Here is a 15,706-nt window from a genome sequence, read left to right on the forward strand (position 1 = left end):
ATGACAGCTTAAAAAATGGTGGAAACTAACATCACCCTCCAAATTTTTCTCTACTTGATGCCATTTATTTGTGATCAACATAATAGTGGAAATTAACATCGTCTTTTTCATCTATTGTAACTCAACGATAATAATTTTTCACTAGGGTTTCGGTATTGTTGGTTAGTGGAAAAATAATATTCACCCACACACCTCAAATTTTAATTTGGTGCAAATATTTTCAATTTGATGCAGTCGTCACAAAGTGCACGTATTAATGGAGATAAATATTATGCGATTGTTTGATTGAAATCGGACGATTCTTATTTCACATAGATTTTGTTTTTTTGTTTTTAAATTAAAATTACTAAACTTGAGATTTAAATCGTCCAATTTCAATCGCACGACACACAATCACCGGTTGCATGAATGTATGCAGTCAGGATAGTGAACTCTAAACACCCTAAATCTTCATCACTTAATACTAAAATGTGCTTAGCAAGTTTTGCCAAAAACTAACAAAAGTTTTATTGGTTTTTGTTAACTGCATTTGTTCTTTCAAAACAGAAATTTAAATTTAGAGAATTCACAAATACCTTTGTTCTTGGTAATAATACTTTGAGAAAAATAAAAATGTAAAGAAATTGTTGGGTGGGTTCACTCTCCATGTGGAACCCACCAATTTTATTCATATTATTATTATTATTGAAATGAAAAGAAAAAAAAAGTTTTAATGGGCTTGGCCCACATGAAGGAAATAAAAGGGATTTAGAAATTCCTAAAAACTATAATGAAAGAGAACGGTGCCAGAGAAGAAAAATAAGGGTTTGATTCCGGTGGTGGTAACAGGTGTGTAACAAGCTTGTTCCGTTTGATCTACAAATTTAATATGTTATTTCTACCACTAAGTTTGTTACTTTAATATACAGTTGAGTTGTTTTATAGGTTGTTACAAGGTTGTTATAGGGTTGTTATTGTTGATTGATGTTCCCTATTGTTATTAGGATATTAGGAAGACTTTGGCATACCCATTAATTATTATAGTGGAAGTTTTTATTGGGTCCACGTTAAAAATTGTGTATGTCTCATATTTAAATTTCTGCCAATTATTATTGCTCTTAGAATTGTATTCTTCTGTTTGGCCATTTATCTGCACAGGTGGGGGAAAATATTCCGCATTATCTCTAATTATCTCTATTTTTTCCAACAAAGTGGTATCTAGAGCTCGGTTATTTGATTTATGCATTTAAATGGAGGAGGAAAATAAAGGTCCCAATATGATTAAACTCAACTCTTCTAATTGCACATTTTAGAAGACTCTCATGGAAGACATGTTATACAGTAAAGATTTGTATGATCCTATTGAGGGTAACACTGCTAAACCCACAAATAAATCAGACGCTGACTAGAAGAAGATGAATAGAAAGGTAGTGGCGTTGATCAGACAGAGGTTGGATCTTAGTGTATATCCACATGTTGAAACTGAAATAGATGCTAACAAGATGTGAGAAAAATTAAAAGAGTTGTATGAACGAAAGAATGTGCAAAATAAAGCATTATTGATTCGGAAGCTAGCGAATATGAAATAAAAAGATGGGGATTCAATGGCAGAGCATATGAGTATTTTTCAGAATACAGTGAATCCATTGACAACTGCAGAAATTAAATTAGATGAAGAGTTGCAAGCGTTGTTATTGTTGAGTTCCTTGTCTGATAATTGGGAAGTCCTTGTTGTGACATTGACCAATTCAGCTTCAAGTGGAAAGTTGAAAATGTCAACAATTAGAGAGAGCATGTTGAACGAAGAAGCTCAAAGAAAGGAACGTGGTTTGATTGATTCTTCCTCAAAGTCAGAAACACTAGTTACAAAGTTACAGGGAAGAAGTCAATCTAGAAACTTCCATAGACGCGACAACTCTGAAAGTCGTAGCAAGTCAAGAAGCAAGTCGAGGACTAGAAAAAAAAGTGATATGCTATTATTGTGGCAAAACAGGTCACATAAATTTTTTTTGTAGATTCCTTAAGAGAGATCAATCAAGGGAGAGAGATGAAGACAAAGAGAAGAAAAATGATAAAGATACAACAACAGTTGCATCTGTTAATAATGTCTACATTGTTTGTGAAGATAATTCCATAAACCTCGCATGTCAAGATTCAACTTGGATTATTGATTCGGTTGCCTCATATCATGTTACTCTTAGATGTGATTTCTTCTCATATTACAAAGGAGCAAAGTTCCACTTCTCTCTTTAGGATGCCTACGAAGCTATGCAAGGAAGAAATGAATGAAATTGAAGATGCATCTTCTGAGTTATGGCATATGCGCTTTGGTCACTTGAGTGAGAAAGTACTTGCGAAGAAAAATTTTCTTCTTGTGAAAGGTACGTCTCTAAAAACTTGCCCTCATTGTTTTGCTGGAAAACAACATAGAGTTTCTTTTCATAATACTGGTCTCCATAAGAGGCAAAATATTATTGATTTAGTTCATACTGATTTTTGTATGATGGATAATAAATCTCTTGGTGGTGCATCATATTTTGTTACTTTTATTGACGACCACTCTAGAAAAGTGTGGGTCTTTCCTTTGAAATCTAAAGACCAGGTATTTGGAGTCTTCAAGCATTTTCATACGCTAGAAAAGTGTTGAAAGAGAAAATGGAAGGAAATTGCAATGTGTTCGATCAGATAACGGTGTTGAATACAGAGATCCATTTGAAGAGTACTGTAGAGAATATGGAATCAAGTTTGAGAAAACAGTTCCAAAGACACCTAAACATAATGAAGGTGCAGCGAGAATGAATCATATGATTAATGACAGAATCAGATGTATGTTCTCTCATGCAAAATTATCGAAATCCTTTTAGGGTGAAACAATGAAAACTGCAGTGGATTTGATAAATCTTTCTCCTTCGATTCCACTTGATGGTGATGTTCCAAATAGAGTGTGGACGGGGAAATATGTCTCTTAACGCCATTTGAGAGTTTTTGGTTGTAGATTTTTTGTTCACGTTCCAAGAGATGAGAGGTTTAAGCTTGATAGTAAATCCAAACAGTGTATATTCGTCGGGTATGTTGATGAAGATTTGGTTATAGATTGTGGGATCCAGTTGACAAAAAAATTATCAGAAGCCAAGATGTGATATTTCTTGAAGACCAGACTGTTGAAGATTTTGATAAAGCTAAAAAATAGAAACCAAATTTTAGAAATTACATTGATGTTGCGCCTAAGCCCCCTACATAAAATTTTATTGATGGGGGAGATATACAGGTAGATGATGAGAACATAACTGATGATCATGTGCCTCGCCATGATGAGCAAGTTCCAGTTGAGCCACCAGTCGAGTTTAAGTTGAGAAGATCTACTAGAGAATGTCAACATTGTCAAAGATATCCTCCACATAAGTATGTGATGATCACTGATAGTGGAGAGCCAAAGTACTATCAAGAAGCTATTACAAATGTTGATAAAGAAAAGTGGTTGAAGGTCATGCAAGAAGATATGACTTCCTTGTATGAGAACCACATATTTAATTTGGTAAAGTTGTCTAATGGTGGAAAAGCACTCAAGAACAAATGGCTATACAAGATAAAAGCAGAAGAGAATAGTTCTCAACCAAGATACAACGCAAGATTGGTTGTGAAAGGTTTTAATTAGATAAAAAGTATTGACTTTCATGAAATTTTTTCACTTCTGGTGAAGATGTCCTTTATCCGAGTTGTGCTTGGGTTAACAGCTAGTTTGAACCTAGAAGTTGAACAACTTGATGTGAAAACTACATTCCTTCATGGTGATTTGGAGGAAGAGATCTATATGGAGCAACCAGAGAGTTTCGAAGTCAAAGGTAAAGAGCAACTTGTGTGTAAATTGAAGAAAAGCTTGTATGGGCTCAAACAAGCACCTCAACAATGGTACAAGAAATTTGATTCTTTCATGGAGAAATATGGGTATGATAAAACTACTTCTAACCATTGTGTGTTTATTAAGAAATTCTCTGATGGTGATTATATAATTCTCTTATTATATGTGGATGACATGTTGATTGTTGGTCATGACACTAAGAAAATTCAATCTTTAAAGAAAGATTTGAACAAGTCTTTTGCAATGAAAGACTTGGGTCTTGCAAAAAATATTTTGGATTTGAGAATCACTTGTGACAGAAAGAATATTGAGAATCACTTGTCTCAACACAATTATATTGAGAAGGTGTTAGAGAAGTTTAACATGAGCAATTGCAAACCTTTTAGTACTCCATTTGTAATTGAATTAGATAAATGTCCTACAAGTGAGAAAGACAAAGAAGAGATGAAGAAGGTTCCTTATGCATCTGCAGTTGGTAGTTTGATGTATGTTATGGTATGCACAAGGCTAGATATAGCTCATGCAGTTGGAGTTGTTAGTCGGTTTCTCTCTAATCCTGGTAAAGATCATTGGCAAACAGTGAAGTGGATTCTCATATACCTCAGAGGCAATTCCAAAGTGTGTTTATGCTATAAAGGTGGTGAACCAGTGTTGGATGGCTACACAAATGCAAATAAGGCAGGTGATATTGATCCTAGAAAATCAACTTATGATTATACGATGACTTTTGCAAGGGGAGTTGTGTCTTGGTAATCAAGACTACAAAAGTGTGTAGCTTTATCCACTACTAATGCTGAGTACATTGCAGCAACTGAAGCTTCCAAAGAACTCTTGTGGATGAAGAAATTCCTACATGAGTTAGGCCTCAAGTAAGACAAGTTTGTGTTATTCTGTGACAATCAGAGTGTGATCTATCTCAGCAAGAACCCGACTTTTTTCATTCAAAGTCGAAACATATTGAAGTGTGATATCGTTGGATACAAGATGCATTGGAAATAAAGTCGTTTTTAATTGAGAAGATTCATACTAATGAGAATGGTTCAGATATGATGATGAAGACATTGTCTGTGTCGAAGATGATAATTTGTAGAAAGAAAGCTAACATGGTTGAGCAGTACATTTCCACTTGAGTCATAAGGGGGAGATTTGTTGGGTGGACTCACTCTCCAAATGGAACCCACCAATTTTATTCATATTATTATTATTATTGAAAAAAAAAATGAAAAAAAAAAGTTTAAATGGGCTTGGCCACGTGAAGGAAATAAAAGGGATTTAGAAATCCCTAAGAACTATAATGAAAGAGAGCGATTTCCATAGAAGAAAAATAAGGGTTTGGTTCGGATGGTGGTAACAAGTGTGTAGCAAACTTGTTACGTTTGATCTATAAATTTAGTATGTTATTCCTACCACTGAGTTTGTTATTTTAATATATCTACCAGTGAGTTTGTTATTTTAATAGACAGTTTGAGTAGTTTTCTCTTATCTGAGAGTTACTTTGGCATATTCACTTTAGTGGAAGGTTGTTACAAGGTTGTTATAGGGTTGTTATAGGGTTGTTATTGTTGATTGATGTTCCCATCCGCCAAATTTTTGCAAATCCTCACTTATCTAATTAACAATTTCAATAAGGCAATGTAAAAAAGTGCAAGAGTCTAGTCAAAGAGGACGAGGGATTGAGGGGGGAGGGTGAGAGTGAAGAGGAGAGAAAGAAGAAAGAAAATGAAGTGGATATGAAATTAGAGTGTTGTAAAGATAAAAAAAAAAAAAAAAAAACTTTTGACCACTTAATTCAAGTTTAAAAATGAATTTGCAACGATGTTGACTCGATCAAAATGAGTTTGATCGGATCAAAATCAAGAGGTCTTTTGCAAAAGAGGATAAAATTAAAATGTCAAAATTACTATTTTCAAAATAATTAAGGGTTGAAATTGTCGGAATGTGACTCATGAAAGAAACAAAAGTAAATTTTAATGTAAAGAAATGAAATATCATTTAAAATAATAATAAAATAAAAATCAATGGTGTTAATATTGATGACTAAAAGATAAATGATTAAAAGACCTTAAAATATTTGTATTTTTTTCAATGATTATTATGACATTGCCTTCTATCTTCATGAACGAAAGTGAGTATTTACACATCTTAGTTTCCAAAAAAAAAAAAATTAACAATGGAAAACATTACTTATACAAAATAATATAATTGATGCAAAAAAATATAATGTGGAAATGAACATAAACAAGAAAAGATAAAATATTACCTTTAATGATGCCAATTATAATATCTGCAAAAAATTGTAGTTATTAACGTTAACAATAGAAGATATAACATACACGTCTATTTTGTTATTATTGATAATTAAGCATTTTATTAATATTAATTGGTCCAATCTCAAAATTACAATAGATAGAAAATCTCCACTAAGCATAACATAACAAGTCTATGATAAACGTAAGTTGTTATAGTGGTAATACTTAAATCATCAAAGGTAAATTGTTCGAGACATTACGTAATATGTTCGCGAAATATTTACTTTTAGATCATCAAAGGTAAATTCCATTAGAGTAAAAAACAATTAAAAAACACTGTAATCAAATCGATTAACTTTTATTTATATTTATATGTTTGCGAAATACAAAACTTTTCATTTACATTTACATGTAGATAAATATATGCCAACTTTATATGTTTAGGTGTTTAATAGGTAGGTGTTTAATAGGTGGCAAATAGGGATGAGAAATGGAGCTCATATCTAAGAGGCTTTGTCCCTTTTTTCATACAATGCTGTGTGTGTGGTGAATAATCAATCTCTTTTAACAAGGATGATTTGGAGTATGTTTATAAGTGAAGTTTATGTAGTCGGCTATGGAGAGGACGAGACTTAAGGCGTGTTTTGATTTTGCAGAAAAATACAAGAGATTCAGGATACAATTTACTATTTCTTTTTACAATTCAAAAATTGGTTTTTCAACACGACCTAAATTATTAAAATATCATTTTATTTTTAATTAAAATAATATTATCTCTTTTATATCTTCTCTCCTCTTTCACTTTATCTGTCTCTTCTTCCATATCTCTCCTTCTCTATTTTTTATCTTTATAATTTATCTCTCTAATCACTCTATCTCTTCTCTTTTTATCCCATTATCCCTTTTTAATCTTTAGGTTTAATTGCAGATTTGGTCCCTCTATTTTAGTTGAATCGCGAAAGTAGTCTCCTCATTTTGTTTCTCATCAGTTTTGGTCCTCAAACAGAATTTTAGTCCAAAACTATGAAGTTTTATTTTTTAAAGTTGTACTACACTATTTATGATCGTATATTTCAGGTATAATTGTTACAAATGAGATCTTGAGGCATAATATGACTTAAATAAATGCAAAAAAAAAATGAAATTTCATAAAGTTTTGGACTAAAATTATGTTTGAGGGACCAAAACTGGAGAAAAACAAAATGTGGGACTACTTTCGCGATTTAGCTAAAATAAGGGACTAAAACTACAATTAAGCCTAATTTTTATCCCATTATTTGCTTTACTCCTTCCCGGTAACTTTACAAAATCCGGTAATTGTAATTTGCCAAGATCGATTGATGATAGCTCTTAAGCAAAACATGATTCAAAACTGGAGAAGCATGATCCAATGGTTCCCGATTGATGATTCTCTCTTTTATGTTGTCAAAGTGATCTATTCTTCTTAGGTGGGAGGTCGTAGCTGCTATCTCAAAGGGACGGTAGATCATTGCGTTTGAAAGATTAAAAAAGAAATTAGAATGAAAAGTGTAAGGCTGATTGTGTTTTACTTTTTTTATTTTTGAAAATTATTGTATAAATAAATTTTAGAAAATTATTTTTTTAAAATTTTTCTACAAAAATCTGTTTAGCAATTTCAATCTTTAAAATAGTTTTTTATTAGAAAATTAAAAAACTTGAAAAATAAAAAGTAAAATACTATTTGTCTGTTTTATTATTTCTTTTTTATTTTAAAAAGTATAATATTAAAAATAGTTTTATAAAATAATTTTTAAAAATAAGTAATTCAGACAATTTTTTTAGTTTTTAAATTTTAAAATACTAAAATTGAATTTTTGAGATGGAATCAAACAAATCCTTAAATAATAAACTCATGTATATTTTTCTTTATCATCCTAGAGCCGAGCTATTTTTCAGCAGGGCCTCCCCTAGAGTATCATCATCGCAGTAGAGTTTAACCACTAAGTTCGGGATGGATTGGTGTGGTTCTTCTACATCTATGACACCAGAATATAGGGAATTTTTACTTCAAGTTGTGTGAAATTTAAACAGCTTTTCGAAATTCAAAAATTTGTTGAAACATAAAGTATGTTAATACGTGAACTTAATTTTTTTTTTTTTTAAGTCTCACCTTAAAAAACTCTAATATTTCGAATAGTTTTCAACATTATAAATATTAAAACACTACATTAAATATTAAATAAAAAAATATATGTGGATTTTGCTCCCATCAAATGGTTATTATGAATGAAAAATTGTTTTCAGCAGGTCAGAATTCTTTTGGATTTTATCTCAGTTCCAGTTTGGTATGCATTTCATGGGTAGACTTGTTTTTGTTTAGCAAGGTTTCAGTATGTTTTAATTGTTACAAGGGGCATATGTCAATATTTCTGCCCAATTTTTCAACGTGGGAGTTCTGGGACCCTGCGACCCTTCATAAAAGATGAGGGTGTCTTTATAGTATGATGTTTGGTTCTGACTTTTTATCTGCTGTAAGCTAAGCTATATGATGTACAAATATTTCACTTATTGTCTAAAAAAGTATACTTCATTTTTCTCTATGTATTTGTGACATATACTTCCAATACTTTCTAACACTATGTTTTTTTTATAAGCTTAATTGCAGTTTTGGTCCCCCTATTTTAGCTGAATTACGAAAGTAGTCTATCTATTTTTTTTCTCCTTAGTTTTGGTCCATCAAACATAATTTTGGTCCAAAACTTGATGAAATTTCATTTTTTTTGTATTTATTTAAGTCACACCATGCCTCAAGATCTCATTTGCAACAATTGAACCTGAAATTTATGATCAAAAATGGTGTAGTACGACTTTAAAAATGAAATTTTATCAAGTTTTGGACCAAAATTCTGTTTATGGATCAAAATTGGGGAGAAACAAAATGGGAAAACTACTTTCGAGATTCAGCTAAAATAAGGGGACAAAACTGCAATTAAGCCTTTTTTATATCTTTTTAAGTGCAAGCCTCTTCAACCATTTGCATGTTAAATTATCAACTTGATATTAACACACATACCCAGCTAATATGCCTATTTTTCTACAACATGTTTCACTCGGATCAATAGTCCTATTTTCTTAAGTTTTATCTATTTTTTTCTATTTTAAATTATTTTTATATGATATTTACAAATAGTTTATGAAATTTTATTTTTATAAATATGTATAAATGTATCTTATCCTACTTTAGGCATTTATCAGTATATTAAAAATTATGTATCTTTTTATAAAAATTATACATTTTATTTTCTCAAATATTTTTATTATTATTTGTGAATGTTTAACGTAAGTTTAAAGGCACATCTTAACCAGACTTTAAAAATAATACACTATAGAAAAAATACATTATTTTTAGAGAGAATTTCTTACCTTCGATCACTATGCGTAGCTTTGACAAATGTTCTGAAAAAGGAAAAGCATAAAAAGAGGTTAGTTCTAAATGTTTATATAATATAACAAAACAAGTCATGTGGCACTTTTTGTATGAAAGACTTGTTTTGTTGCTTCTGGAAATTTGATGAGCAATGCAACTGATCAATTATTATTTTATTATTATTTTAGTGTAATAATATCTATGTTTAATGGCTTCGTAAAGTGTACAAATTTTTCACATATAACTCATGTTGTGTATTAAATGTGAGATAGAAGTCATATATTGTTTATAAAAATGATAGTTGAACAACAAATAAAAATGAGAAGACTCGTAAGTTCATTGTTTTGAATGAGGAAAAGAAAAAAAAGTCTTAGAATTATCCTTCGTAGTAAGAGATGTTAATTGTTGAATCAAAAGGGAGACGGAATAGTTGATTTTCCAGAAATAGAAACCAAAGCAAAACCAACTCTAAAAATAAATACAAAGTTGTCGAGTGCTACAATTGTAGTAAAAATGAGGTATATTCACAATAATTGTTGGTTTTTAAAAGAAAAAAATGAGGATAAAGTTAAAGAAAAAAAAAACATTATGATGGAAACAACACTTATTTTATATCCGATGACGACTTTATTGATTGCAGATATTGGAATTAATCTTCCAAGTGATTAAAGAAAACAAGAGACTCCATTATATATACATTAAAGGAGATGAAAAAAGTAAAAAGAATTAACTAAGCCTGTACTAAAATAAATAAATAACTCATCACATATCACAAACTTAACAACTTCATTTACTAATAATAGAACTTGACTGAATTGCAGTTAACACCCTCCCGCAAATTGGTATGTATGTTTATCATTCCAAGTTTGAAGCAAAGGTTAAAAAAATGTTTAAATGAAGAGATTTGGTGAATATGTGTGCTACTTGATTTGTTGAAGTGATGGGAAGATAAGATTTAGGGTCTTAATTATCACGTATAATATGATAATCTATTTATCTGTGTTTTGGGTGTTCGTTGCAGATTTGTTGAAAATCTTTTAGAAGGAATTGGAGCCATTGTGCATTACATTTACACATGACATAAAGTAGGGGATTGATATTATATCTCTAATGTTGACTACGATATTGCTAGTTGTTGTTTTTACTTTTTGAAGAAATTAAAGAGGATCCAAAGAAGAAGCATAAACTATTGGTCTTGAAGTATAATCCCTTGTCTATATGGAGACATGCTCTCCAATCTAAATCTTAGGATTTTTGAAGAAATGGTATGGAAGTATAATCTCTTGCCTATGTTGTTTTTTATCAACCTCAAGATTTACGAATATTAAAATGTTTATAATACAAGTGTTTGTCATAAATTTATGTATAAATTATTTTTATAAAAAATTATTCAAATTTTATGTTCATTTGCTCTCATTTGTTATAGATTAAAAAAATAATTTTGACATTTAATAATTCAAATGTTTGTTGTTAGACTTTAGCATAATAAAAATTATATTGTTTTTAAAAAATAAATTGCAAAAATAATTTTAATAAGAATTTATTTAAAATAATTTCTTATTTAAAGCATTTTTTTAATATTTTATTACTCAATAAAAATTGTAGCAAACTAATGAAATATTTAAAATAAATTTTTACGATAAACTATTTAAAAAAAAGCTTAAATAAATTGGGCCAAAGGTGTTTTCCTAAACTATCTTAAAAAATTTATAAAAAGAAAATGTAATATTACTTATGATCCTATCATAAATTAGTTCTATATTTTCATCGTAAGATATAAATTATACTTTTTATATATATACACTACCTCTATCAATAATTTGAAGCACGTTAAAAAAAATTTCTATGAATATAAACATTTTTTTGGATTTATTAAATACATTTATTATTTTTTAAATATAATTTTTATTAATATCATTAATTTATCTTGGAGCAGTGCTATAGGTAGTTGCTCGCATGTGACAACTACCATTTTTTATTATATTAATGTCGATAAAACTATTAAAAAGAAAATATAAAAATTAAAAACCACAGTTCTACCAAAAACACCATAGTTACTGACTAAAGACCCTCTCCAAAAGCTAGCATGTCCTTCTATATCATTTGTTTTAACTCATTTCATGAGCTTGGTGCCCCAAAGAAAAATAATATTTGTTGAAAGGTTTTTAATGGTAGTTGCAACTTAAACATCATAAGCAGCAGTCAAGTTGATTAGAAAATGAATGGTCGAAAGTGAATAGATGAAGTCCTACTTACCACAATTGATGCCGAATCCCAATGGAGTTATGCAATAATCGCCATATAATATACATTCAAGTCCTCCGATGGTTTCATTGAAGTAGCAGGCATGAGTGTTAATGTCACAAGAATCTTGACAAGCACGATTCATCCAAGATAGGACAAATCCATAGGTCAGCTTTGCATGAATCTCAGCGTAGGATAAAGTTGGACGCTGATAATAGTCTGATGAGAAAGGAGTAACAAGCTTCACATGGCAATAGTCTTTTAACCTCGCAATACTCAACTGATCGTCAAAGGTAGCATAAAGATGACCTTTGGAATGCCATTTGACGCAAGGAGATGTATCCACGTACGCAGAATCGTCCTTCACTTCCTTGCTACAGTTCAAGTAGATTACATACCCCAAGTAGATTAAATAATCGAGTTGGTAATCGTATTCATCCCTGTTACCATTCTGATTGTCCAACACTTCCATACTAAATTTGTAATAATTAATTGTGAAATTCGATGTGGTTAAGAGATAGTGGGGAATGGAGGAGCAATTACCCTCTTGAATTCCGGGATCAACTAACCGAACTGTGTAGTTTTTGTAGTTTATTTCCTTCACATAGTATTTTCCCCAAACCAGAGTTAACATTGTCATGTTGTTTTCGCATGATAACTCGTACCTCTTATCACCACATCTTGTTGGATCACTCTTAAGTCGAAATGGATGTGTTATGTTTGTGATTTTGCCACACGAAGAAGGGGCACAATATGTTTGGTTATTACTAATTGCATCACATGTTTCATCATCAAGTAGCAGCAGCACTACTACCATAATTTGGAGGAGCAAGTATTTTTCTCTGCCCATGGTTGATGCTGAAATGGAACATGCATACCATACCACTAAGACCATCCACCCATTATCAAGGACTATTGTAGGGATAAAACTGCCTTTCTCTCTGTCAAACTCATTAATTATTGCATTGACTTGGACTTGGAATATTATTTGATACACATTCACACTACCCCACAAATTTCTATACATATATTTAAAACCTTATTTTATCTTTTTTTTTTTTTATTACCTCGTTAATCTATCATATTTATTACATATTTTTTTTAACTCTTTTTGAGTGTATATTACGTATGGTATTTAAATGAGTAAAAGTGAAATATGTTTTAAGACAAATAGAGCATCTAGCTACCATGCATATCCTTGGCCTCTTATAATACACAAAATCAAACATTAACACATGAAAAAATACAAAATGATTTACTATCATAGTTCTTTGTTGAAGAGGATAGTGTTAGCAGCATTGTTAATGCCACTGCTTATGAATCATGCGAATGCCCAAAATGACCCGTCCACTACATGTCCTTTCAAACTCAATTGTACAGATAACATGAAGTTTCTTGAACTTCCTACTCATCCAATCCCTCTAAAGCTCATTATTGACATTTCTTATGAAATGCAAATGGTATGGCTATCTGATCCCGGAAAATGTTTACCGCAACTCTTACTTCACCACAACATTTCATCATTTTTTCCTTTTATTTCCGAAACTTTCCAGTATAACGTTACTTTCTTCAATTGTTCTTCAGTAGCACATCTCATAAATAACTTCGACTATTATCCCGATGGTACGCAGGATATGATAACTTGTCCAATTTATGTCGCTGATTCGGAATATGAAAGTGTAATTGAATTTGAATTTGTATACTGCATCAAATTATTTGATAGCGTTTCTTTATTCGACGCGTATAGTATTCGATACAACAGTATCACGTTCAATTGGTCTGGAACAAATTTTGACACAAGATGCTTGGAATGTGAACACAAATCAAAGAAGAAGATTGAATTCATTACTTTATCCTCTATAGGTGAGTGCGAGATTACATCTTTGTTCTTGTCGTTGCTGAGATTTTTAAGCATATTAATTGAATGTTTAATTTGCAGGTGGAATCGTCGGTTCAACTTTGCTAGTGATTGCAATCGGTGCCATTGTTCGAATTTATCACTATTTCAAGATGAAAGGTGAAGATCATGAAAGAATCGAAAACTTTTTGAAGGATTACAAAGCTTTAAAGCCAACTAGATTCTCTTATGCAGACATAAAGAGAATCACACATAACTTTAAGGAGAAATTAGGCGAAGGAGCTCATGGAGCAGTTTACAAAGGTAACTTATCTAACCAAATTATGGTTGCTGTTAAGATGCTCAATAATACAGAGGGAGATGGGAAAGAGGTCATAAAAACTATGGGCAAAATCCATCATCTCAATGTTGTTCGCTTGCTTGGATTTTGTGCAGATGGATTTTACCGTGCTTTAGTGTATGACTTTTTCCCAAATGGTTCATTGCAAAAATTCATTTCTCCACAAAGCAACAAAGATAGTTTTCTTGGATGGGATAAGTTACAACAAATTGCTATCGGTATAGCCAATGGTATTGAGTATCTTCATCAAGGTTGTGAACAAAGAATTCTTCACTTTGACATCAATCCTCATAATATTTTAATAGATGATAGTTTCAATCCAAAAATTACAGACTTTGGTTTGGCTAAGATGTGCTCCAAAAATCAAAGTATGGTATCTATGACTGCGGCTAAGGGAACATTAGGATACATGGCACCTGAAGTTTTTTCTAGAAACTTTGGAAATGTATCTTATAAGTCTGATATATATAGTTATGGTATGTTATTGTTGGAAATTGTTGGAGGAAGAAAGAATACATCTACTAAGACAACCACAAGTGAAGAAAATTTCCAAGTTCTATATCCAGATTGGATCCACACATTGCTTGAAGGAGGAGACATACATATCCCTATAGATGAAGATGGAGATTTTAGAATTGCAAAGAAATTGGCAATAGTGGGACTTTGGTGCATCCAGTGGCAACCTATACACCGTCCTTCCATGAAGATTGTATTGCAAATGCTGCAAGGAGATCAAGCCAAGTTAAAAGTTCCTTCCAATCCTTTTGGACCTACAACTTCAACAAATACATCTTCTAATATTGTTATGAACTTGGAGTTGGAAGTGATTCAAGAAATAGATTAAATTTTATTAATTGTATCGTATAGATATTTATTGTCAATGGCTTGTCACGATTAGCATCGAATGTAATATTGTGAGTAGGTCATTGATGCAAAGATCAATTAAAAAGTGTCATTTCATACTTAGTTTTGATTTTTAATGAATATAAATCTGAAATATATTTATAGTATAAGTGTTTGATTCTTTATTTCTTTTATTAATTTCTATATATCCTAGTACAATTTATTACTCTTTCATTTGTGTTTTGTAACAAATTTCTTATTTCTCACAAATTCTTTTTCAAATAAGAGTATTTAGCGGTTCTTTTGTTTTCTTGTTGAATCCCTATTTATCAAAGTTGCTTCACAACTATTTAGTATTTTGCACAATGCTTCTCTTTCATCTATGATTTTTTCCATCATTAGCTTAAGTTTGAATAATAATGTTTTGTGAAGAGTAACTTAAGTTTAAGTCTAATTAAAAGTGATCTTAGTGTTACTCTAAAATTAAATTAAAAGTTTTAGATCTATGAATGGCATACTGTGACAAGATATTAGAAGACATGCTGACAAATGCAAGGCCATTGTGTCGATAAATGATTTATTCAAAGGAGATTTCAAGATATCAACAACATGGAAGTTACTTGAAGACGCGTGAAACATGCAATATGGAAGTTTCCAACGTAGGTTTTTCCATCTTTATAAAAAATTAATAGATTCGTTTCAAATTTTAAAGTGTGAAATTTTAATATATGAAAGGAAAAAAAAAAGAATCTTTTAAGGTTTTATGTAAATTCAACTTTAAAAAGTAAATTGAGAGTTTTTAAAGATAATTGAAATTATAGAGATTAATTGACTTTCTTTAATATTTATTTAATATTTATTTGGAAAAAGACACACTCATCTTTTATAAATAGAGACTATTGAGTAGTGTTTTATTATTTTATCCAAAGAACAAGTGAATAGAGAT

The 15,706-nt window shown here is 30.8% G+C and overlaps 2 protein-coding genes across 3 annotated transcripts in view; one reads left to right on the forward strand and one right to left on the reverse strand.

Annotated features, from left to right (window-relative positions):
* LOC101493523 (rust resistance kinase Lr10-like) overlaps positions 1 to 12,778 on the reverse strand; it is an 18,645-nt gene extending 5,867 nt beyond the window's left edge. The window contains exons 1-3 of the mRNA XM_027333253.2: positions 11,732 to 12,778; positions 9,472 to 9,504; positions 6,099 to 6,122 (exon numbers count right to left, since the gene is read on the reverse strand). Coding sequence (XP_027189054.1) covers positions 6,099 to 6,122; positions 9,472 to 9,504; positions 11,732 to 12,746 — 1,072 coding nt within the window. The 5' untranslated portion in view covers positions 12,747 to 12,778. The remainder of the gene's footprint in view (positions 1 to 6,098; positions 6,123 to 9,471; positions 9,505 to 11,731) is intronic.
* Positions 12,779 to 12,837: 59 nt separating this feature from the next.
* Positions 12,838 to 14,954, forward strand: LOC101508231 (rust resistance kinase Lr10-like). Of its 2 annotated transcripts, XM_012715163.3 has the most exons (3): positions 12,838 to 13,582; positions 13,659 to 13,880; positions 14,013 to 14,954. In XM_012715163.3, exons 1-3 carry the CDS (start codon positions 12,955 to 12,957, stop codon positions 14,759 to 14,761), a joined length of 1,599 nt encoding a protein of 532 aa, XP_012570617.2. In that variant the 5' UTR covers positions 12,838 to 12,954; the 3' UTR covers positions 14,762 to 14,954. The 2 variants fall into 2 exon arrangements, with proteins under 2 accessions (XP_012570617.2, XP_027189056.1); XM_027333255.2 differs by having other exon boundaries at positions 12,839 to 13,582; positions 13,659 to 14,954.
* Positions 14,955 to 15,706: the final 752 nt, after the last annotated feature.

The sequence above is a fragment of the Cicer arietinum genome, chromosome 4 (assembly GCF_000331145.2).
Source record: "Cicer arietinum cultivar CDC Frontier isolate Library 1 chromosome 4, Cicar.CDCFrontier_v2.0, whole genome shotgun sequence".
Taxonomy (NCBI): domain Eukaryota; kingdom Viridiplantae; phylum Streptophyta; class Magnoliopsida; order Fabales; family Fabaceae; genus Cicer; species Cicer arietinum.